Source organism: Cricetulus griseus, chromosome 4, assembly GCF_003668045.3.
Source record: "Cricetulus griseus strain 17A/GY chromosome 4, alternate assembly CriGri-PICRH-1.0, whole genome shotgun sequence".
NCBI classification, from domain to species: domain Eukaryota; kingdom Metazoa; phylum Chordata; class Mammalia; order Rodentia; family Cricetidae; genus Cricetulus; species Cricetulus griseus.
Window position 1 is genome coordinate 30,367,879 of NC_048597.1, and position 26,419 is coordinate 30,394,297.

The window sequence follows — 26,419 nt, forward strand, 5'->3', positions numbered from 1 at the left end:
AAATCTGTCAAGTCATTTGGGGCAGGGCCTAGGCCCTCCCCTGTGTATCTAGGCTGAGAGAGTAGCCCTCCATGGGGAATGGGTTCCCAATGTCCATTTGTGCACTAGGGATATATCCTGGTTCCACTGCCAGAGGCCCCATAGACTGTCCAGTGCCCCTAGCTGACACCCATGTCCTATGTTGGTTCCCCATAAAACAAATAATTATAAGTAAAAGATTTTAGAGCTCATTTTTTATAATTTTTCCTCCTAATGTTATATAATTATTGGTGTAGTGTTTTATATATATGCATGCTTGTGAGTATGTGTATGTGTGCATGCCTGTGCTGCATAGCCCATGTATGGATGTCAGAAGACAACTTCTAGAGTTGGGAGTTGGTTCCCTCCTTCCACCCTGTGGATTACAAGGAACTGAACTCAGGTCATCAGGTTTGGCAGCAAGCACTTTTACTTGCTGAGCCATCTCACCATCACCAGCCATTGGATTTTTGAGACAGGTCAGACTAGCCTTGAACTCATAATCCTTTTGTTTCTTCTTTCTAAGTGCTAAGGTTACAGATAAGCATCACTCAGCCCGCAATTTCCCCTGCTTTAATTAATACTAAATAAGTTATGTCATATATTTCTTGTAATTGTGGTGTATAATTAATTATAGTTAATTACAATCAATATAATCCTTAATGCAAATTTTAAGAGTTACAGCAAAAAAATTATCAGCTTTGAAATAAATTTAACTTGTAATTCCTTGTAAAAGTTAAATTTCATTTTTTAAAAAACTCTACCTAATTCTATTGTATGGCAATGCAGTTCTCAAGCCTTGAGTTAAAGTTCGGAATAGTTATTGTTGTCTGTATGTGGTCACTTGGAGACCTCAATTCCACCTTTCTGGCTGTGGCCATCTCCATTTTTTTTCAACTTTTTTTTTTTATTTGAACACAGGATTCATTTACATGACAGTCCCAGTTCCCTTCTCCCTCCCCCCTCCCCCACCCCCCCCAACTAAAACCCTATCACATGTCCTTTCTGTTCCCCTTGGATGGTGAGGCCTTCCATAGGGTGTCATCAGAGTCTATTGTATCCTTTGGGATAGGGCCTAGGCCCACCCCTGTGTGTCTTGGCTCAGGGAGTATTCCTCTATATGGAATGGGCTCCCAAAGTCCACACCAATACTAGGGATAAGTACTGAACTTCTACAGCAGGTCCCGTAGATTTCCATGGTTTCCTCACAAAAACCTATGTTCCTGGGGTCTGGATCAGTTCCATGCTGGTATTCTAGCTACCAGTCTAAGGAGCAAGAATTCCCCAATGTTTAGGTCAGCTGTTTCTGGTCGGGTCAGGTTTCACCAGCCTGGTCTGGACCCCTGTGCTCTTCACTTGTCCTTCTCTGCATCTGGGTTCCAGTTCAGTTCGGTGATTAGTTGTGGGTGTCTGCTTCTACTTCCACCAGCTGCCAGATGAAGGCCATAGGATGGCATGTAAGTTAGTCATCAATCTCATTATCAGGGGAGGGCATTTAAGGTAGCCTCTCCTCTATTGCTTAGATTGTTAGCTGGTGTCATCTTTGTAGATCTCCAGACATTTCCCTAGTGCCTGATTTCTCTGTAAACCAAAAATGTCTCCCTCTATTATGATATCTCCATTCTTGTTATCATCTATTCTTTGCCTGACTCAACCTTTCTGCTCCCTCATGTCCTCTGAATCCCTCCTCTTCTCTCCTTCTCATTCTCCTAGCTCCCTCCCCCCTCTTCCTGTGCTCCCAATTTGCTCAACAGATCTTGACCCTTTTCCCTTCTCCGGGGGACCATGTATGTCTCTCTTAGGGTCCTCCTTGTTTATTAGCTTCTTTAGCAGTGTGGGTTGTAGGCTGGTAATCCTTTACTCTATGTCTAAAATCCACATATGAGTGAGTACATATCATGTTTGTCTTTTTGTGATTGGATTACCTCGCTCAGAATCATTTCTTCTAGTTCCATCCATTTTCCTGCAAATTTCTAGATTCCATTGGTTTTTCTGCTGAGTAGTACTCCATTGTGTAAATGTACCACATTTTCTCTATCCATTCTTCACTTGAGGAGCATCTAGGCTGCTTCCAGTTTCTGGCTATAACAAATAGTGCTGCTATGAACATCGTTGAACAGATGTCCTTATTGTATGAATGTGCTTCTTTTGGGTATATGCCTAAGAGTGGAATTTCTGGATCTTGTGTTAAACTGATTCCCATTTTCTTGAGGAGTCGCCATACTGATTTCCAAAGTGGCTGTACAAGTTGGCACTCCCACCAGCAGTGGAGAAGTGTTCCCCTTTCTCCACATCCTCTCCAGCATGAACTGTCATTGGTGTTTTTGATTTTGGCCATTCTGACAGGAGTAAGATGGTATCTCAGAGTTGTTTTGATTTGCATTTCCCTGATGGCTAAGGATGTTGAACACTTTCTTATGTGTCTTTCAGCCATTTTAGATTCCTCTATTGAGAATTGTCTATTTAGTTCTGTACCCCACTTTTTAATTGGATTGTTTGGTGTTTTGGAGACTAGCTTCTTGAGTTCTTTGTATATTTTGGAGATCAGCCCTCTGTCAGATGTGGGGTTGATAAATATCCTTTCCCAGTCTGTGGGCTGCCGTTTTGTCTTGCTGACTGTCTCCTTCGCCTTACAGAAACTTCTCAGTTTCAGGAGGTCCCATTTATCAATTGTTGACCTCAGCGGTCTCCTGTACCAATTAATTCAAGGGTATTTCCTACTTTGTCTTCTAATAGGTTCAGTGTAGCTGGAGTTATGTTGAGGTCTTTGATTCATTTTGACTTAAATTTTGTGCAAGGTGATAGGCTTGGGTCTAACTGCAGTCTTCTACATGTCTGCAACCAGTTATGCCAGCACCATTTGTTGAAGATGTTCTCTCTGTTCCATCGTATAAATTTGGATTGTTTATCAAAAATCAGGTGTTCGTAGGTGTGTGGGTTATACAAATCAGAAAGGAAGAAGTCAAACTCTCACTATTTGCAGACGATATGATAGTCTACATTAGACTATATCGACTCCTACAGCTGACTAACACCTTCAGCAAAGTGGCAGGATACAAGATTAACTCAAAAACTGTAGCACTACTATATACCAATGACACATTGGTGGAGAAAGAAATCAGAGAAGCATCACCCTTTACAATTGCCACAAACAACATAAAATACCTTGGTATAACACTAACCAAAAACATGAAAGACCTGTACCATAAGAATTTTGAGTCTCTAAAGAAAGAAATTAAAGAAGATACCAGAAAGTGGAAAGATCTCCCATGGTCTTGGACAGGTAGGATCAACATAGTAAAAACGGCAATCTTGCTAAAAGCAACCTGCGGATTCAATGCAATCTCCATCAAAATCCCAACACAATTCTCCACAGACCTTGAAAGAACAATTCTCAACTTTATATGGAGAAACAAAAGACCCAGAATAGCCAAAACAACCCTGTACAATAGAGGAACTTCTGGAGGCATCACCATCCCTGACTTCAAGCTCTATTATAGAGTTATAGACCTGAAAACAGCTTGGAATTGGCACAAAAATAGACAGGTAGACCAATGGAATTTAAATTTTGGATACAGTTCATGTAAGCATAAATATGAAACTCATAAGAAATCATTTAATTGGTTAGGCTTGAAGTTCTTGAGATCTTTTTTTTAATGCAGTTCTCTTAGTGTGGTTGTATTCTGTCTGTAGATGATAAGATCATCGGTACGTTTAATTTACTACTGTAAGTTTTTGAATTTGCTGTGTGGCTTGAATTTCACCCATAAGGTTGACTACATCTGTGAGTGTAAGTATGGTATTTAAGAAAAGAAAAAAATCTGATAATAGCAGATACAAGAATAATTTACAACAGTTTCTTGTGGGAAAAAAGAAAAGTAAATAGGAATGACCCAAAGGGATTTCTCGCCCTGCTACAGAGAATGCAGATTCATAGAGACAAGCATGAATATGCATTACCCACAACTTTTAGAAATATACCATGGAGCAGTGTTGGTGAACACCCTTAATCCTAGCACTGTGGGGCAGAAGCAGGCGGATCTCTGTGAGTTCAAGGCCAGCTTGGTCTACAGTTGGGTTCCAGGACAGCTAGGACTACACAATGAAACCCTGTCTTGAAAACCAAAATAAATAAATAAATAAATAAATTAATTAAAAATAATAAAATTTAAAAAATACACCATAGGATACATGTTTAATTTCCTTATGGATTTTCTAAAGTAAACTTTCTGTAGTTGCTATGTTGATTAATAAGTACTTCAAGAAATACATTTTGTTCTTGTGTATAAAGACAACTTTCAGCTTCTTCTAGCTCAAGGTTAAAAGTGGGGGAATCTTACTTTCTATATTTTGTAAGCTTGAATTAGCTGACATTTTTAGTAATGTATTCTTCCAGTATCCTTTCTTTGGATTCAATTTGGATGTGTTAGTTTTCTTGTTGAACTAACTAGTAAGATCATAACTTTACTAAGAGTTAGTTGTTGGTTCTTTTATTTTTGATTTTTACTTTTGCTTATCTGATTCAGATAAGTTAAATAGATATGAAGTAGTCTTCATATTAAATTTCAAAGTGCATAGCCTTGAAGAGAGATTGCCTTGCATATTATGTGGCCAACTTCATATCTCCTTTAAAAATACTTTAAAAAGTCATTATGTTGATTTGAAATGAGTATTTATTAAATTCAGCTATAGGAACAAATATAACTTAGGAATTACATTTCATTTAAATGGTGCCCATTTTGATAAGCCATTAAGTTGATCTAATGGCTTGAACAGACTATAATAATTTTTAGTTTAAGTATGTTCAGTGTACTATCTACGAAAGTAAAATGCTTGAGTGCTTTGATAGTTTAGAGTAGCCCTTTCCCAACAAAACTATCTTAAAATTTCTTCAAATTAGCTTTAGCAGATGCTAGGATACAACAATGAAGAAATTCATATTTTTCTGTCAAATTTGGGCATAAAGTCTTGTTCAGTATTAAGTGTAAAAGTCCTGTCTAAAATAAACATAGCATTATTAATTTAATATCAATAAAGAAAGAATTTCAGATTTGTTTTCACAGGAGCTGCTTTTCTAAACTGAGAAGTTTTTATAGAATTAAAGTAATGATTGTATCTGAGGTCGGTAACTCCACCTCAGTCCTCTTCCGGTCATTGTAGCCAGGACAGGTCGGCTGCTTGCAGCTCTGTGCAATAGACAGTAAAGTAACTGAAGGAACTGCTGAGCCATTCTTTACTGTCACAATATACCTGCATTGTAGTTTCTGGGTATTTCACCTTAAATAGCATGTGCACGTGCGCATACACACACACACACACACACACACACACACACAGAGAGAGAGAGAGAGAGAGAGAGAGAGAGAGCGAGAGAGAGAGAGAGAAATTCTGAGTGTTTCACTTTAAATAGCACACACACACACACACACACACACACACACACACACACACACACACACACTCTAATTCTGAATGTTTCACTTTAAATAGCAGACACAGACACACACATTAATTCACTTACCTTATAGTCTTGTTCTTGTTTTCCCACCGGTGTTGTTAGAGTCCTTATTCTGAGAGAAAAACGGAGTGCCATGGATTGTAACGCTCTATCCAATGCTTAGATCACTTCTAAGCCACAGGCTTTCTTTATGGTTCTCATACAGTTAACTGAAAGCCAAACAATGAAGGCAAATACGTTGGAGATAAAGTTGTACATTTGCTGAGAAGTGTGAGTTGCTTACTTCACACCTGGGAAATCTGGTTTTGCCTGTTCCTCACCTGTTCCTTAGATTAAAGGGAGATGGCTTTCACCGGAGCTCCCTTGGTAACAGGAAGTCCTCGTTAAATTGTTCACCCAGAGTGTGAGTACGTTCACTGTACCTAGTCTGCACTGCCTGCAGAATGCCTGACTTCTGAAAAATGCTGGTGTGTCCACACAAAGGTTTCTGTGGCGCTTTCAAACCCTGAAAGGTCAGAATGAAGGAGGCATGAGCAGGAATGGATAGTTTTAGAGCCCATTTAAGATTGAATCCTCTTCTGCTTGGATACCCCACAGGGCTTAACTCACAGAATTACAGAGGACTTTTGTCTTCCAAGTTTCCACTTCACTTTTCTTTCTAGGCTGTTATTTTGACCTTAGAATAAGTCTCTATAATTTTCAAAGTAGAATTACAGTTATACAGTACTGCTGTGTATTTATTAAGTCAATATAGAAATTCAAAATTAATTTCTACCAGGAAGAAATACTTAACAGAAATGTAGGAATGAAAATTCTTTCATAGTCTCAAGTTGCTAACCCTTTACTTTTTTGATGTTCCTACCCCCATTGGAGATGTTGGATGGACATTATCGAAATCAAAGTAAGATGTAGATTGAGTCTGAATTCCCACTTTCTCAAATCTGTTCTTTCCCCCTCCCCTACCAAATACAACACTCCTTCCCAGTGCTCTGTCAAGACAAGGAAGAAAGCCTTCTGTGCAGCATTGGTGCGTGGACACTGGATGCTCTATAGGATATGTCATTTTGCAGCTTCGAGTGAAATACAGATTTCTTTATTCTGCAGCAAGATAATTTCAGGATTGAGTTTTGTGTTTGGAAAAAAATATCATGGTACACAGAGCTTAGTTGTAAATTTTTGACATACTGCCCCCCAAAATATATTTTTATATTTTCAAACAAAATACATATGTTTATATTTTCCAAAGAAAACAGTGTGAAATTGAACTCAGGAATAGTGACAATGACTGTGTCTGGAATGAGGGAGGGAGGGGATAGGAGAAGGCTCCACGTTCGTTTCCATAGTTGCTTCATCTCAACACTCCAGTGTGGAGTAGAACGGAATTCACATTCCCAGCAGCATTGTTTTTAAGAAGAAAAGGCATGGATTTTTGTCTGAGGCCTCTATGGTTGTTTTTACTATCGTTCTAGTGGTTGCTTGTGGGTTTTTTGTTGTTGTTGTTGTTTGATGCCTTTGCTGTTTTTTTTGTTGTTGTTGTTTTTTGTTTTTTTGTTTTTTTTTTTGTAACCAGTTCTTATGCACTGGGTTTTAGAGCAGTCACTATGAAAAGTTATGAAGTCTGTGCTACAGTATTCCTGAACCAGCTTATCCTATAAGATAGATTGAAATCTTGGGAATAGAGACCTTGAAAGGGACACGTCAGTTGCTCCGGGATTATACATTTGCTGTACAACCCGTTCCTTTGTCTTCCTAGATTGGCGAATAAACAAGACAAGGAGGGCGCCTTAGGAGAAGCCGATGTGATCGAATGTCTCTCTCTGGAGAAGCTGGTCAATGAGCACAAGTGCCTGTGCCAGATAGTAAGTGTATTATATTATTATTGTCATCAATGTCATTATTTTGTTTAATTTTGTTCAGAAAATTTAGTTTCTATAAAAAGGATAGTCAACTGGAAAACAGTCTTTTGGGGTGGTGCTGTACGGTAACTCAGCTGAAAAAAGCATCCAGGCTTGACCACAGAGTTCACTTCCTGGGATCCAGTGTGGTAGGAGACCACAGATTCCAGCAGGTTGTCTCCTGACCTCTCGTGCTGTGTGCTATTTGCCGCACACCCCCAGATTAATAAAGAAATGTAAAAAGATAAAACAGTATTAAGATAACCTTTATGCCATGCACCATTCTGTCTTTGTTCAGTTAATACTATAATATCTCTTCTATTTTTTCACTAACTTCTAGAAACTTTCCTACATTCTTTCTACATTTTTTATGTTTGTTTTTTGGGTTTTTTTTTTTTTTTTGGTAGATATTGCTGATAGAATCAGTAACCTTTCATGATGCAAATTTTGAAAACTAGAAAAAAACCCAAAATTTTTAGCATAAGAGATTTAATAAGATTCTTAGAAAGTTACAGCATACTCTGAGCTGTTGTACAGCCTTGAACACAGCAGAGGACTTATTCAGTCTTTGGGAAATGATCTTGAGGCTGTAAGCCTCATAGATGGTTCTGTTGCTGGAACTTCACTGGCATAGGCTTGTTTTCTTTTGTTCTTTGTTCTTTTTCTGCTTGCTTGGTTTTGTTGTTGTTGTTGTTTGCTTTTGGATTTTTTGTTTTGTTTTGTTTTGTTTTGCAGACAGGGTTTTTCAGTGTAGCAGTCCCGGAACTTGATTTGTAGACCAGGCTGGCCTTTAACTCACAGAGCTTCACCTGCCTCTGCCCTCCAAGTGCTGGGATTAAAGGTGTGCGCCACCATCCCTAGCTCAGCCTAAGAATTTATAACCTCCAATATCCCCCCTCCCCTTTTTTTGAGACAGAGTCTGTCTATGTCACTTTGGCTGGCTTCAAACTCCCAAAAATCTATCTGCCTGCCTCTGCCTCCAGAGTGCTGTGTAGAGAGATGTGTACTGCTGTGCCTGGTCTTTCCAGGAATTCTTAATAAACAGCAGTGCTTTTCTCGGGGCATTTCAGTTTGTCTTCCAGTAAATTTATATAAAATTGTATCTGGTCCTCTCATCTTCCTCATGATGTAGCATAGATAATGTGTATAATTATTTTTCAAGTTCTGGTAGTACTAAATTTAGTTGTTGCAAAATTGTGCTTTGCAAGTTATATTATTAACTTAAAGGGCTAAATTTTGCTTTATCAATAATATTACTTAAGGGTTTATGAATATGTTCATGTGGAGAACTTTTAGCTTTAATCATTGGGTCAAATGATTTTCTTCAGGAACCGTGTTCAGCAGTCTTGGGATATGGAAAGAAAATTGACAAGTCCATTAAAAAGGGGCTTTATTGGCTACTTCATATCATTGCGAAAGACTTTGATGCCTTAAGTGAACGCATCCAAAAAGACACAACTGAACAGCGAGCTCTTGAGGAACAAGAGAAACGAGAGAGGGCTGAGCGAGTTCGAAAATTACGAGAAGAAAGGTAAGTTGATTGAATTTACCACACAGTTCATTTGAAGATTAAAAGAGATAGTTTTAATCTGTTAAATTTTGCTAATTCAGTCTGTCTGTTCAGTTTTCTCTCTTTCTGTGTGAAGAAAGATTTTAAGTAAATTTCCCATTTCTGTGAATCTTTGCATACATACACAAGTGTAGATGGTACTTTTGTTTTGTTGTGCTAGGGATATATGGGAGGCAAGCATTCTACCATGGAGCCCTATCTCCAGCCCAAGTGATGAACTTGTAAAACTTTCCTGGGGATGGGATAGTAGTTAAGTATACTTCTTAGGGGGCTGGAGAGATGACTCAGAGGTTAGGAGCACCGACTGCTCTTCCAGAGGTCCTGAGTTCAATTCCCAGCAACCACATGGTGGCTCACAACCATCCATTATGAGATCCGGTGCCCTCTTCTGGTGTGCAGATATACATGGAAGCAGAATGTTGTATACATAGTAAATAAATAAATAATAAAACAGTTAAAATAAAAGTATACTTCTTATGTAGTAACTGCTTCCCAAAGATGTAAGTTTGTATCAACTGGTGCTGAGTCATTTCAGAGTCCTTCTCAAAGTGCAGAGAGATTTTGCTTTAGGAGCAGGTAGTATCTAGAGACATTTTTATTTGCTGTGGGTGGGGTGGCATAGGTAGAGGCCAGGGTGTCGTTAACCTCCCTTTAATGCACAGGGAGCCTCAGCAAAGAAACATCAGATTCAGTGTGTCAAAATGCAACGGAATGAGAAGCCTCAGTATAGAGCTTCAATGTTAGAGGACTGATTAACTCAATCCTGAGCTGGAAGACTGATTTTATCAAAAAGTTTCCCTGTCCTGAGGTGTTATTTTTAAGGACTTACTTTATTTAATTGTGTGCATATGTGTGTATGTGTGGGTGTGCCTGAGGCTGTCTGCACAGGCGTGCAAGTGTCCGGGAAGGACAGGAGTGTGGGATCCCGGGAGCTGGAGTTACAGGCAGTTGTAAGCCACCCATCCTGAGAACTGTCTTCTGAAGGGCAGTGCTCAGATTCTTATCCACTAGGCCATCTGTCCAGGCCCTAGCTTGAGTTTTTAAGATATATTTTTAAAATACTCTGTCTGAAGGGAAGCACTTAAACTAAATTCACCAAGTTGAGAAAATGATTTTAAAAGTAGTATTTCAGAATCATTTATAAATTAATTTAATGCTGTAAAAAAGTTTTGAGATTTCAATAGAGTTAAATTTAATACTCAATGTTAAATTTCTCTTTGTCACTTTTGTTGCATGTTGGAATGAAAGAAAATGAGAAAAAAAAATTGAAGCGAAGTCTTACAGGGTTTGCAGTTGTCTTCCAGCAGCCTCAGTAACACTGGCCTTCTCTACGGTTTCCTAACTGCCTGCAAGCTGTCCCCTACTCTGAGGGCTTTGTGAGGCTTCTTTTATATTGTGAAGGAAGACTTCTGGTGGTACCTATCATGTAATTCAGAGATAGGACTTAAAGGAAAGAAATATGTGTGGAATTACTCTACAGCCACCAAGTTCCAAGTGATGTCATCATGCCCTTTTTCTAGATCTCCCTGATACCAGAACATGGAATGAATAGTCTTTTTTTCCTTGTTTTTAAAATTAGTTCTTTGAAAATTTTATACAATTCATTTTGCTCTTATTCACCCAATACTCAAATGGGAAGGAGGACTATCTGAGTTTCCCTGCTACATGCAGGAATAAGGGGCATCTACCTGTGTTTCTCTCCTACATGGAGGATTGATGGTGAGGGGGGGAACTACCTGGGTTTCCCTCCATGCAGGATTGAGGAGGGAACTACCTGAGTTTCCCTCCTACATGCAGGATGGGGAGGTGGACTATCAGGGTTTCCGGGCTGTATGCAGCATGACCAGCTCCTGATGAGAGAGGTTCATGTGAGAATTCTTTGGCATTCTTTGTTTTTCTTGCTAGTACACCTTTTCATAATCTAAAGATCATTGTAGTCAATCACATAAAATACCATATGCACATATATATGTAGGTGTGTGTGTGTGTGTGTGTGTGTGTGTGTCAGAGAGAGAGAGAGAGAGAGAGAGAGAGAGAGAGAGAGAGAGAGAGAGAGAACATATGGCCACATTTTTTTCTGAAAACTCTTTTCTCCAGAGCAGAAATAAAAACATGGGGTGAAGGGTAGAGCTGGCTCACTGGTAGACTGCATGGGGAGCCCGCTGCATGAAGTCTGGATTTCATTCCCGGTACCAAAAGAGGGAAGAGGGAAGGAGGGAGGGAGGCAGGTAGCAATAACAATTGAGTTAGATACAAGAAATATTGTCTGAGGCATCTTAGATAAGTCCCTTCCCTTCCATAATGATGCTGCAGATGATGTTATAGGAGGTCTGTCCTGTACTCACTTCCCTCTCCCCAGGTCTCCTAGGCAGGCCAGCTAGAGAGGGGAAACTTGGGTATTGAGCTGTGACTCCATCATTACCACAGTGGCTGTCCTCTATGTATGTTCATTTATAGAGTATTCTCACATGAAGTGCCTTCGCTGGTGTTGAGGTAGCCTTTTGGCTTTTGTAATCCCATGCGCAGGAAAGCTGAGGCTCAGAATTCTAGGGTAAAGGTCATAAGAGGTGGAAAAGCAAAAAAAATCTCCATATCTTGGCTTTCTAGGTTCAGAATGGAAAGGTAGATTATTTTTTTCATCACGGAACATAATTGACATAGCAATGGTCTGTATTCTATGAAAAGGCTGGTTGGAGAACCATTTCTTTTTGTTATAATTATTAGAGCACGTTTATGGGCTTTGAGACATTTCCATACATAAATGTAATGTGCTTTGATCCCAGCCACCCTTCCTGCTACCTCTTTCCCCACTCAGCTTTCCTGTTCTTCAGTAATCACTCTTTGACTTTCAGATCTTTGTTTGTATAGACAAAACCTCTATTCTATACAATATTATATTATTGTGTCCATGTACTATATGTATAGAATCCATATATATATATTCCATTTGTCTGGTGATGAGCTCTAGGCTGATTCTGTAACTTGGGGAATATGAACAGCATTGCAGTGAATTTGGGTTTGCTATTTTTTGTTTGCTTCATTTTCTGTGGGTGTACACTCAGAAGTGGTATAACTAGATAATATGATATTTTGATTTTTAAGGTTGTTTTAAAATTGGTTTTTCATTGTGGCTATACAAATTTGTATTTCCTCCAGCAAGAACTGTTCCTTTTTCTCTCACATCCTTGCCAGTCAGCATTTTGTTTGTTTTATAATGGTAACCATTCCAACTGTAGTGAGATAGAATTTCAATGTAGTTTTGATAGTATTGGTTTATATTTCTATGATGACTAAAAATGTCAACACTTTATTTGGCTATTGCTCTTCTTTTGAGAAGTGACTGTTCTGAGAATTTCCCTGTTTTTGCTTGTTTAGTAGATTACTTACTTTGCTGTTAATTTTTTTGTTAATTATTTGGGATACCAAGCCTCTGTGATTAATAGCTGGCAAGAACACCCTTTTCTTCCATTATGCACAGTTTCCTCTCAATTTGTTTATTGTTTTCTTTCCCATGCAGAGCTTTTAAGTTTTAATGTAATCATACTTGCAAATTCTTGCTTTCATTCTCCAAAACAGAAGGGTCCTGTTCAGGAAATTGCCTATCTAAGATCTTGAAATAGTCTCCTATGATTACCTACAGTAGTTTCAACTTTTCCATTAAGGTTTCAAATTCTTTTTGTTTTGTTTTGTTTTCAAATTGGGAGTTAGATAGCTAATCACAATCCGCTGTAGATTCGTGGGCTTGTTTTTGAGTTCTCTATACTCTTCATTGGTCCCCATGTTTGTTTACTATGCTGTGCTGTTTGTTTTTCCTAAGTCACTCCAGTTTATTTTGAAATTGGGCATGATAATAGACCTAGTATTATTCTTCTTGGCCTTGGTTTCTTTGGCTATTCTTTGCCTTTATGTTTCTGTATTAATTTAAAGTTTTTTTCCATTTCTGTGTTTGAGTATATTGGTGAGGATGTATGCTGACTCAGTACACTGCTCTTGCTAGTATGGGCATACTCATGGTATTCTGCTAATCTATGGTCATGGAAGCTCCTTCTACCTTGGATTGCCCTTTGCAACTTCCTTCTTTAGTGTGATTCTCACTGAAGCACTTTTCCTTCTGCTGACTTTGTTTTGTTGTTGCTGTTGTTTCTTTTTCTTTCCTAGGACCTTGAGGTGCATTGTTACATTAGTTAGGGACTTCACCCAGTACTAATCTCAGTACTAATTTCCCTGTATCCCACAGGTACTGTTATCTTATTGGCTTCCAGTTTATTTGATCCTAGGAATGTTGAAAGTTCTCCCGATTTCTTTTGTGACCTACTGCTTATTCAAAAAGTCCATTTTTTCAGTGTCTGTTTGTATAGCTTCTTTAGTTTTTCTTACTGTTTATTTCTAGTTCCATTGTTATTTTTTTCCCATGCATACAAATGGCAGAACATTTATTCAGCCGGAAATGAAAGAAATTATGTCACTTTTGCAAAATGAATGGGTAGTCATCATGTTAAGACAAGTAAGCCAACTATGATCACTTAAGGACTGGGGATTTCCTTTCATATGTGCGACTTAAAGAAAGGTGATCCATCGGAAAGTCAAAGAGGGACTACTAAGACAAGTAAAGGGACAAAAGGGGAAGTAGGAAGATGGCTGTGACCAAAGCACACTGCACATGTGTTTGGAAATGTCACAGCAAAACTCATTAATGCCTGTTATAATAAAAGAAATGGTTCTTCAGTCGACACGTAAGCAGAATGTGGGAATGCAATGTTCATTACTGTGGCAGTTATTAACTGTTCTATAGTGGACATTATTTTTGTGGGGAAGATGTGCCCTAGCGTGTGCTGATGGGAAGAATGATTCTTGAACCCAGTGATCTCCCTGTGCTGCCTCTGAGCACGGGACTTACAGGCACGCTCTGCCATTTGCAGTCTGAATCACTAACTCTTACAGGAGTCTTTTGACCTTGTTTTTCATAATTATATTTCTTTGTCGAAATTGCTTTATCTGCTGTCATGGAAATATATTAACCAATTAAAAGGTGCAACTATCCTAATGCTATGAACATTGGAAGAGAAAGGTGAAAGTAACATACAGTAAACTAAAAAGGTTAAAAATTAATGAAAGTGAAAAAGGATTAAAGACTTGAAAAAAAGGAATAAAATAGTAGAAGAGAAGAAAAAAGAGCCAATTAAAAACTAAAACAGTAAGTTAATATGTTAGAAGGATAACAACAGCCCTGACCTTCTTGCCAGAGTGCTTGGACTGGAAGTGACTCCCTGTGGTCTTCTTCTAAACTCAGATCCCCCAGGTGTGAAAGGCCAGTGAGTTGTAGCTGAAACCAGTTGCCAACCTTCTCTGTTTCCACCCTAACAATTTAGGTCAGTATCCAGGCTGCTCCCTGACTGTTTCCTGCCACACAGGTTAATTAGTGGTGACTCTGAAGGTTTTTATATGTATATCAGAGGTGTGGCAAAAGTCTGCCTGCCAAGAGCCCTTAGAATGGCCAGGCTGTGCTGTGTTTAAGGATGCTTCTCCACAGTGTAGGAAACAATTGAAACAGTGAATTCTGTGACAGACTTGGCAGCCGGTGTCTGTGCATTCAGCCCCAGACCCTGGTGCATCAGTTTTCACTCCTCCTCACAGAATGGGACTGTCTATGCTGAGCTCCCCTGTCCCCTTTATACCATCCCCCTCCCCGTGTAACCCTCACAGGGCACTTGTCACTGATACCCTATTAGCAACTGTATTGTTGAGTGGCATCCCACCTTGTCGCTGTTACATAAGTCTTCTTAGGTCTCTGAGTTGTGATTCAATCTCTGTTTTCTGTTTTTTTGTTTGTTTGTTTGTTTGTTTTGTCCTTCCTTTAGAGTTTAGTTCCTAGAAATAGAACCTTATTCAAAAAAATGGCTTCCAATTGAGCCATTGCAGTGTTGTTGAGCTGATCAATCGGCATGATTTCCCTGGTAGTAGTAGGTTTTTTAGGTATTTATTAGGTACGAGTACTACATTGAGACCAGACTCTTGTTCTGGATCTACAGCTGCAGAAGATTAGGTTTCTCTGGTAGTTAGGACTTCCATTCTGCTGCCATCAGGTGTTGCTGGGACCTTCACACTCACCTTATGATTGCAGCTTGCAGCATGGTGTTTTCCTCCCCAAAGAGGCTGGCGGGGGTTGAAATCCAGAACTGCTTTGTGCTTGTCTGAGGCCTTCTAATTTCTGTTATTTGCCTTATCTTCACTTCCTGTTGGTTCCCAGCATTCTTTTGGCTTTCAGCCCTGAATATCCATGCTCATTGATTGCACTGACTCTTCTTAGACACTGGGAGGCAGGCCAGGGTTCTTCCTCTTCTTAGGATTTCTTTTAGAAATTCATTTTTTATGGAAGCATAGTGCCCTATTATCAACATGTCTTCATGAAATTCTGCTCTAACTAAATATCATGACTAGGTAAGTAATGGTTCAGCCCCCTTTCAAAAGGAATGCTTATTTTTGCTTCCCACAAACAGAGAACGAGAGCAAACTGAACTGGAAGGGACCAGTGGTGTGGCTGAGATGGACCCAGGACCAGGTCTTGCTAACCCTTTCCAGCCCATAGCAGCAGTAATCATGGAGGTATGGATTCTGGCACTATGCATTTTTATTTTAAATAGTACAGTTGAAATTTAGTAATGGTGGTTAGGTGTTGGGACAACAGGCAGGACAGCGGAGAATGCCCCCAGAATTTCCAATGAATGTGACTATGTGGAGGTTAACCATTTTTTCCCACTCAGTTTTCTATAGGGCCTGGGGATATAGCACAGTTTAAATGCCTGTCTAACATATCACAATCACTTTTAAAAATCATGTTTAGTACAGTGTAAAAAGAGAATTATGACTTCAAAATATGCAGGAGTAAAAGTAAAAGTTGAATATTTCATAGTTACTGTTTTTGATAAAACTTAGTTTTGCCATATTTTTTGTAGTACTGACATTTGATCCGTTTTTGTACCAGGATTGATATTATTTTCTCATTGTGATAATGGAAAATTTAATATTTATATTTTAAATTATTATACTCATGTATTTTACATATTGACATAAATGCAAAGCATTCAAGCTATGTGATAAAGAAAAATAGAATTTATTACTTTGAATTTAGAAGAATTTCTGTACAGAACTAAAATGTCCAATGAAAACTAAACTATAAATAAAATAACCCTGATGCTAAAAGACACACCAGACACATGGTCCTATGACTATGTACTAGTACTAGAAATTATTACAAGAATAATAAAAACCTGGACATTGGCAGAACTTGAACCCCAAAGGTGGGTGTGACCATAAAGGTGCTTAATAATATTCTCCAGTGGTAACAAAATTATAGTCAGATCACACTCAAATAAAATTAAAACAGTGCCAAGTTAACATTTACTAGTTTAGCAGTACTACAGATTTACACTGGGCAGTGACTTAGAGATGCCTGAGCATGTAGCCCATCGGTACAGCAGTTGCCTAGTAGATACAAGACCCTAGGTTCACTCCCCAGTTCCTCCCTCCTCACAGTCAATTAGAAACAAATGTCACTCTCCTAACCCTGGCCTATATAATTGATTCAGTTTTTCTGAATGGCAGTTTGCTTTATCACATATTTAAAAATGTACTGATCAACTGACCTATAGCTATTCCACTGTTAGGAATGTCATTTAAAACATTAAGGCAATTTGCTTCTTATAATGGGGAAACATTACATATAACTTCATCTGTTGGGATGTATAAAACAAGTTATAATACGTGCCGAATTCTGCATGACTCAAGGTATGGTCATAAATAATCAAGGTGATAAGGGAATGAAAAAGAGACAGACACACAGAGAAAAGTGGGGATCAGGTGGTCTGGGCTCTGGTGGAGAAGCCACAGCACATTGGAAGCTCAGTGTGTTTATTATAGACAACTGAACAGGGGGGTGGGGTTATTGCTTTCAGGGGAACAAGGAGGCAGCATTGTTACATACTTCAGAACAAGGAGGCCAGGTTAGCCACTTTCAGTAGGAAGAATCTCTGTAGGGGAGCAGTCTTGACGTTACAAACAAGAGACCTACCAGGAGAGTTTTCTGCACACACTGTCAACATTTGGTTTTAGACTCCTAGGGAGGCTTTGTCATCCCTTTGAACCTTACCCTGGGCTTGGGGATGGAGTGGCTCCAGTGGTTCTTTGCCACTCCCATAGTCTGACATATTGCAGTCCTGATGGGGCTATGCCCAAGTCAACAATAGACATTCACTCAGGACTTTCTCTATAATGATACAGCCATTTAAAAATACTAGTGTAATTGGGGAACTAGGGAAGGAGGTAATTCCATTTTCCACAAACATGAGGACCTGAGTTCAGATCCCTAGATGAGTGGTTCCCTGGGTGTCAGACAGGACATAGAACTGCTCTGCTTGGAGAGATGAGAGTGAAAACCCAGTGCAGATTGACTTCGTCAACCTGGATCAGACTTCTTTGGGGAGTCCAGAGTCAGGAGGTCCAGTGTTAGCATATTTAAAATACAATGAATTTTGGGAAAAGGTTTCCAGGCAACAATCAATCTTTACAAATTACATGTGACTAAGAGGGTGGGTTCTATAGTTAAAAGACCTAGAATCTAGTGTGATCTCTGACCAAGCTAGTATAGAGGTAGACAGGATAAAGTACATGCGACATCTCCTCTAAGGATGAGTAATGGTCTGGGGAGGGAAGAGTCTGGGATAATCATTCTGGGGAGTTTGGGTGAGGTCCATCTCTATAGCAAAAGGTGGGGAGGTCTGCCTCCACCAATAGCAGAAAGGTCACCAGGTGTTAGCAATAACCACCCTAGCCTTCTGGGTGGGAAACAGGTATTTTATCTCCTCCGCTGAGAAGAGGTCCCTGTGTGTTTAACAGTCCTGGTTTTCCTAGTGATCTGTGGGTACAAGGACCTCTGTGCCCCCAATACCTAGAACCATGGGCATGGAGGAATGTGACTCTAATTCAGGGGCTGGGGGACACAGTCAGGGATCTCTAGCTCATCAGCCAGCCTGTCTAGCCAAATTTGGGTTCAGATTTACTTAGAGACCCTATCTCAAGCCCTGTGCTGCCAGCCTCTGTACTTTACATACACCCACATTAACAAGTGTATATACATGCATGCATGCATACATACATACTAAAAACACAAACAGAAATGTTAATTCAATTGATAAAAATAATAGGAGCTAACACACAATATTTACTGCACCTGAGGTGTGTTTTAAGTACTTCATGTGTTACTTAACATGGAAGGAAACATTTTAAAATAAAACCTTGAGTTCAATTTTGTTTCATCAGCAAGTAAAGACTTGTATGTAGAGAGAATCACATTCATGTATGTTTGTTGGTGATGTTTGTCTATATGAGTGTGGGAGAGGCTGAGAAAACATGCTATCATTATAAATGGGATCATGGTCATCTCTAGACTATGAAACTAGAGGCATTCTTCATTTTCCCTTAGACCTCTGTAGTGGATATTTAGCAGTTCGTATATTTTAATATATATTCACAATTCCTTGTGAAGCTTACAGTGGCATTGATTCACCAAAGTGCTTACTTGGTATCTTCCTTGAAATTATCTTTAATGTCTCCATGGTGATAAAGATAAATATCTTTCATTTTATTAGAATGAAAAAAAGCAAGAAAAAGAGAAAAAGAAGCAGACTGCGGAGAAGGAGAGTGAGGTTTGCCTCCCAGAACACAAAGTGGAGCAGGGGCAAGTAGAGTCACAGAGCCAGCCTAGTGGCTGCCACAAAAACAGTGACAGTGGAGTGGTAGAGAGTTACAAGGAGGCCCTGTCACAGCAACTGGACAATGAAGATGAGCTAGACCATCGATCCTCAGAATCAGGTGCTAGGTCTTATCATTTCATACTTGCCTTTTGCTTGAATTCATTTGCATCATGTTCACAAAAATGGCTCTGCAATATAATAGTTTTCATTTCCGTTTTGATTGTACATGAAATGAGATGATTCATATTACATTTGCTCACTTTAAAATAATTGTTTTCTAGATGTATTTGTATTTCCTATAGCTTTGTAGGTTTCATGGATGTTGGCTATTGCTTATGTTACAGATAATTTTCAGTTTAGAAAATGTATTGTTATATATCTGGTATGTTGCATGTATATTTAAATAGATGAAATATGTTTAAGAGTTCAGAATTTTTAGTCAAAATATTTTTGTAACTTTGTTCTAAATTCATTCATCACACTGTTCAATTTTGGTTTTATGCTATTAAAATGTATACATTAATATAGAGATCCTTAATATGGTCATGTGTGGTTATTTGAGAGCCTGTGTGGTTTCTGTTTTTGTTTTTGTTTTTTTTAAGAATAGTAGATACTGCTAGGTCTACCAGTGTGATGTTGGTTACATACATTTATATTAGACATACCTTGTTTAGAGACTAACGAGTAATGTGTTTAGATTTGGTGGGCTCTTAGCCAAATTTTAAATGGTTAGTTTTTGGAGCACTTGGCCTTAGAATCAATCATTCTACATCTCTCTCTCTCTTTCTCTCTCTCTTTTTTTTTTTCAAGACAGGGTTTCTCTGTGTAGTTTTTGAGCCTATCCTGGCACTCACTCTGGAGACCAGGCTGGCCTCGAACTCACAGAGATCTGCCTGCCTCTGCCTCCCGAGTGCTGGGATTGAAGGCGTGCGCCACCAATGCCCGGCCTCTACATATCTCTCTTGAAGAGTGTCACCATGTCTCCTCTTTGCAGACCTTTCAGAGTTTTATGGAAATCCGCACACTTAGATAATTATAATTGCTTACAATGATCTTGAGTTTGGAAGAAATACTAGTTAATTTTGGAAATGAAGACCTTGCTTAGAAATTGGTTGTGTGTTTTATTCATTAATCATATACTTATTCTGTCAGCCATCTAAAATGTAGTCTTAGTGTGTGTAAGTTCATACTTGGTTGTTGATAGTAATTCCCAAGTTGAGTTTAATCAGTGGTTGTGATAATAATACCAGTAGTCTCATTTTATTCTTTTTTTTACATTATAGAAGTTTACTTTTTCATGAATTAAAGTTCCATGTCTCTATTCTTACAGATAACAGTAAAAAGAAAACTAAGAAGCTAAGAATGAAAAGGAGTCATCGGGTAGAGCCAGTCAATACAGATGAATCTGCTCCTAAGAGTCCCACACCTCCCCCGCCTCCCCCTCCTGGTGAGTCAAGTGAAAGTGACCCTGGGTATGGAAACCCTGTTGTAAGCACTGTAGGAGAAATGGGAGAAGAGATTAAGAAGTTTGTAGTTATGTTTTCATTATTTTGCCAGTTTGTGAGAAAGAACCCTTTACTGTCTGTGTTATGCAGCATTTAATAACAATTGTTAATTGTTAATTTCTGTGTTGTTTTAAGAATGAAATGGAAAAAGTAATAATATAACTTTACATAATAATCCCTAGAGTGTGATCAAATTCTATTTGAAATATCTATACCACACATTGCTGAAGGGAATTGAAGTTTAATGGATTGGCAACTAGATTGGGATTTCAAATGCTGGATCATTAATCTTTTATCCTAAACGTTATGTAAATGTGTGTGTGCGATTTTCCTCGATATAAGTGCAACATGAATACCCACCTAAGAAATTGCAGGAGTTAAGGCATGTAAAGCTGTGGGACACAACTACACAACACTGCAAGGAGCCTTCGGCACTGAGCATAGTGTCCCACCTCTCACAGGTGCTGGTAAACGTGTGAACTGAATAAAAACACGCACTCACAATTCCCTTCTAGCCTTTGTGCCAAAGCCTGAAATGGTAATTTTTTTTTACTCTGAATTTTGTAAAAGATCAATTTCTAGTGTTATTTTTTTAACCAGATAGATCTCTTAGCCTCTGCTAGGCGTTATAATGGTAGCCAGTAATTTATTTGTGATGGTGGTAAGAGGTGTGAAGTTTTAATTAAATGTGTGTTAAGAGCTAAATATAACTAATGTATAATATAGTATAGTATAATATAATATGTTAAAGCAGATGTTAGCATCCTATAGTAACATAGTGAATAGAAGCTAGTTAAAAATGTACCTGTTCAGAATTGTGTCACTATATATTCAAACTGACAGAATGTTAAGTATAGTTCCTGTCAAGGGAGGGATCCTCTGAAAAGACCTTAACAACTATTCATTTAACAGAGCTTCTAAATCTTTTTCTTTTCCTTTAGTTGGCTGGGGAACCCCCAGAGTCACTAGACTTCCAAAACTTGAGCCTCTTGGTGAAACACGTCATAATGGTAATGCTAAAGGATGAGTTTTCAAATCCCATCTGTGCATGATACATCCGCTTTTCTTCATCTTATAACTTCACACTTTCAGTGTTTATTTTTGGTAGCTTTCAGATCCACTACCATCATTTTCATTATGCTTTTAACTTTCATTTTGCTGTATTTTTTTTATTTTAAATGCACCTTACAATTATATAATTTGAGTTTTGAAACCTTAATACAAACATATGAAGACTCATTCTTGTGTTTATTCATGATAGACGTTTATAGAAACAATTATGAGGTGGGAAAAGTTTCCCAGCAACTGAAATCTGAGCTACTGCAGTTTTATTTACTGTGCTAGAAAACTGCCACGCCCTATCTATATGATCAGTGCACTGTGTGCTGTTGAACATAATTGCTCTCTCTACTCATAATAAGACTTCCAGTTACTGAACATTAAAATGAAGTCAAGATCAACACAGTGTATAAGATGAGATATCAGACTAGTAAACCAAATACAGAAAGTTTCTTGAAGGCTTTATTGAACCAAGAAAACAATTTTCCTTGATGAAATGGTCATAGCTGTAATCCAGCCAGTGCATTGCCTTAGAACTCCCAAGAAGTAAAGCCTAGGAAAAGACAGTTAGACTCACAGGCAGAAGTCATTCCTGACCAGAAGACTAGGTTTTCATATTGACCTTAGAATGCAAAAGAGTAAGTCTAAGTGGAGCTACATAAACTTGTTCGTTAAGAGCATCCAATCCACCTTTTGTGTGAATGTAATAGAACTATGTTTCCTGAAATGATCACTTCAGAGGAAAAGACATTGAATCTTTAGAAAAAGCATCACCATAAACTTTGCGTTTGTCAAACAGAAACATACTATTCGAGAGTTAGTCAGCCCTGCTTCTTGCTTTTGTTTTCAGAATACCGTACAGGTCCCTAATGGTTTCTACTTAATCATTAATGAGAATTAGAAAATCATATTGATAGATGAGTTTATTTACTTCTATTTTATTTACTGATCTTTACACTGTAATATTTTTATTGATGATAATAGGTTAAATCCTGTTTTACTATTAGCCTGAGTTTATTCATATAAGAGTGTTATCAGTTTAAATATTCAGTAATAGAAAATAGTGTTTGTCCATTTATATGTACACACATACATACACAGAAAAATAATTTCTCACAAGATCAAAGAGCTTGCATTGGCAACTTAATGACAGGCCAGCAGACAGGAAGCAGAGAGGGCTCGATCTAGAACCAGAGCAGGAGTGGCCTTCAGAAGCTGCCCCTAGTCACCTGCTCCATCGGTGATGGTGCCAAAACAGTGTCATTAGCTGGGGTCTAAGTACTCACACACATGCACATGTAGGAACAGTTCAGAATCAACACATAGCCTGCCTTCTTCTAGACCCTAGTATTTCATTTTCACCTCACAGTGCAGATACAGTCAGTCTAATTTGAACAGTTTCTGTAGTCTGACCAGTCCCAACACTATTCAGAATTCCAAAGTTCAAAGTTTCTTCTGAAATATAAGTCCCGTAGTCGTGAGCCCTCTAAAATAAAAAGACAGTTACATACTCCCACTAGACAATAGCACAGAATAAACATTCCCTTCCCATAAGGGAGGAACAGAATAGCAAAGGAAGAATGGATCTGAAGCAAGACCAAAGCCTAGTGGGGCCAGTATTAAATCCTGTGTTCCATGTACAGTATGTAGGGCCCATGGCAGTATCATATCAGCTCCAGTGGGCTTGTTCTGTCCTGCACCTGTGGCTTTGTCATTTGCAGCACACGTGGCCTTTCTCTTGAGGCAGCTCCCCAGGACCTGTGGTTTTCTTTGGCAGACACTGCATGTTGTGGTGATCCCAGTGTAGCAGCCTAGGCTTCACCTTCACAAATTGATGATTCCCGCTGTTCAAAACTCTCCTCAGAGAATCTCTATTGCTAAACATGCCCTAGCCTTAGGATGCTCTCTGAACCTCCAGAAGACACCTCCACGATCCTATAACCCTTGCATTCTGTATGTCCCCCAAACCATCGCCACATGGAGAGCTACAAGTTCTGCTGGCAGCGGAAGATAAAGCTAAACTCCCATGGTCTATGGCTGCAGCACTCTGTCTCCTCATGGCTACAAAATGTTTCTCTAGGTGGCTTTTTCCTAGTAGCTCACCTTTTCTGCTCTCTGTAAATGAAAGCCCTGCAAGTGAGTTTGTACTCTTACATTCTAGGACCTTCCCTGGAGCACTAGCCTCCAACTCACCTTTTCTGTCTTCTTGTTGTAGTGCAGGGTTAGAAGTGTGTAGCATCTCTTTTCTGGTCCTAATCCCTTGAGTAACCAGGCCTATTTGTGTTACATGTACTCTTTTCCTTTTCCAGGCCAAACTGCTGCTTCTGTCTTTCTGTTCCACTCTTAGCTCTCTGTTCCACTCTTAGCTCTCTGTTCTCATATACAGTGGCTGAAAGCATCTAACAATAACCATGCCACAGCCTGAATGTTAAACAGCACATAAAATATTCTATTGCTGTTGAATTCAGAATGACTAGGGCATTCTTTGTGTAATGGCCTCTTACCCAATCCCAGTAGAGTCCCTGCTCCCATCTGAATCTTCATGTACATAGCCTTCATGCATGTCTCTGTTGATCTGATGTTCTAGATGTCTAGCAGAATTTCCATTGCTCTTTATATATAGCATCCTAGAGCTTCTCTAGACAATAGCTCTAAGTTCTCTACATCCATCCTGAAAACTGCCTGTAAAAGTCTAACAACTATGTAACAATATTCATCGAAGCAAGGCCTGTATTCCTGTTACTAATTTATTGTAGTTTCCATGGCTTTCAAAATGGCAGCACCAGCAGTTGAGGGTTACTGTGCTGAAACACATGAGCCAGGAAGGGAGAGGGCGATCATGTCAGATGCAAACAATAACAGTGCGGAGTTTTATTTGACACTGGCTAAATATGTGCTATATCAAGATGAATAAGACATGCACTTTACCTGATTTAATGGAAAAAAAATAGTCCTCCAAACTACTCTAGTATCTACGACAGTGAACTTTTTAGTGGAGAATTGCAGTGCTCTTCAGAAACTCCATGGGCAGTTATAGAAAGTACCATAAGAACTAGGCGGTCAAATAAGACAAGCCAGTATAAGCAGGATCCAAAAAGTAAGTATAGCTGTAATCATAGCACCAATGAAGGCTGAGGCAAGAGGATTGGGAGTTCAGGCCAGCTGGGGCTACATAAGCCTGTCTGAAAAAGAAAAGCCAAACAACAGCAACAACAATGGAGAGAGAAAAGAACAATAGTTTTTCACAAAAATACTCTGAAGGCATGGAGTGACATAGTGGTTAAGAGAGGAAACTTTATAGAAAATGGAATTCTGGCCTTGGGCTAAATGGTAAGGCCCTGTATATTAAAATATAAAGGCTTACTGGTAATTTTCAAGAGCCAGTGTTCATTTTTAATGCATGGGTGTTGTGTTAGTAGATTGAATGTTTAAAGAAATAATAAGAAAATTACTTAATGTGTATGAGTGTTTTACCTGAGTGTATGTCTTGTACCATATGTGTACCTGGTACCCGCAGAGGCTGGAAGAGGGCATCAGATCCCATAGAACTGGCATTACAGATGTATGTGAGCCATCTTATGGGTGCTGGGAATGGAGCCCCAATCCTCTGGAAGAGCAGCCAGTGCTCTTAACCTAAGAGCCATCTCCCCAAACCCTCTTCTTTTTCTTAGTTTTGAACACATTTGTTTCCCATTATATACAGATATTCGTGGACGAAAGACTGATGATAAATGCGCAATAGACATAGAATCAGCTAGTGGATAATAAAAAACCAACTGTATGTGGTTTGTGATTTTACCTTTACTGACTTGTACCAAAATGGCCATTATCAGGTAGACAGCAGCTTAAAGGAGATTCTTACTTTAACTATGGGCATTTGCTTTAGCAACAGCTTGATTGTTTCAATAATCACTTTTATTGCCTACATAAAGCTTTCTCTGTGTAACAGGTAGGACAAAAGCATTCAAAGAGACATAAAATTAGAATCTGTTTTTATTTTGTGAATCTTTTCAATCTGTATTTCTTCACTGTGTTATATATTCCATATTATGAGAAATGAATCAAAGTTTCTGGTAGTAAAAATACTAGCTATATAAATTAAAGAATATTGTCAAGGCTTAAAATTACAGAGAAAGTTAGACATGTTTGTATCCTTTTACTGCTTTCCAAATTTCATCTTTTAAAATGTATGATAAGCACTGTGAAAATGTTTAGGGAATTAAAATACTGTATCTTATAGAATGCTTTAGTTTCCTGTAAGGAAGTGGCACAGAACCCACTACAAAAGTATACTAATTTCTTGGAAGACAAGAAAGACATTCTGCATATATGCATTTGGTCTTTTAATAAAAATATTTTTAAATTCATCGAAATAATTGGTTATATCTTATATTTTTTATCATAACAATAATAGCAGGTAATAGGTGTCAACCATTGTGCTTGGCAATTTCAGTTCTTCCAGATTGCCTAGTAAAATGGGCAGGAAAAACACCTTAGGCAAGAGCCAAAGCCTTTATGCCACTAGCCTACAGAATTAAGATTTGAACTTAGGTTTGCCTGGCTATTACAATAGTATGTGTTAAGACACCTTTGAAGCTTAATTTTTGGTTTTGATTTTCATTTTCTTTGAAAATATTCCCCCCTTTACATTTCCAATATGTTTTAAGTGCTTTTGAACACTTCTAAAATAATTTTAAGGCAATAGACTTGAAAATAATTTATGATTACTTAAATGTGGCATTAGTTTTATAATTTAATTTGTGATAAAGTAAGAAATACAAATTTGAGGCAGTGAGTTAGCTTAGCTTGTAAAGATACTTTATGCTGCCATGCCTAAAGACCTGAGTTCAATCCACAGGACCAACACACTTGAAGGAGAGACCCAACTCCCAAACATTGTTCATATACAAACATCAAAATAAGTAAATGTAATACTTGAAAAAAGAGTAGAAATGAGCTGGGCAGTGATAGTTCACAGCCAGGGCTACACAGTGAAACCCTGTCTTGAAAAAACAAGTGATGGAGAATGTAGTTCTGTGAATGTTTATCTTATTGATTATTGAATAAAGTACTGTTTGGCCAATGAGGCAGCAAGTTAGGTGGGACTAGGAGTCAAGGAGGATTCTGGGAAATGTAGTAGAGAAGTGGTGATCCAGGCAGGAAGT

At 38.6% G+C, this 26,419-nt stretch overlaps 1 protein-coding gene across 2 annotated transcripts in view; it reads left to right on the forward strand.

The window, feature by feature from the left end:
- Arl13b (ADP ribosylation factor like GTPase 13B) overlaps positions 1-26,419 on the forward strand; it is a 59,482-nt gene that overhangs the window by 29,715 nt on the left and 3,348 nt on the right. The window contains exons 4-9 of one of the 2 annotated variants that reach the window (XM_027412436.2): positions 7,230-7,335; positions 8,700-8,902; positions 15,439-15,544; positions 18,586-18,808; positions 20,021-20,137; positions 21,137-21,205. In XM_027412436.2, coding sequence (XP_027268237.1) covers positions 7,230-7,335; positions 8,700-8,902; positions 15,439-15,544; positions 18,586-18,808; positions 20,021-20,137; positions 21,137-21,205 — 824 coding nt within the window. The remainder of the gene's footprint in view (positions 1-7,229; positions 7,336-8,699; positions 8,903-15,438; positions 15,545-18,585; positions 18,809-20,020; positions 20,138-21,136; positions 21,206-26,419) is intronic. The other variant, XM_027412437.2, reaches the window with a different exon arrangement.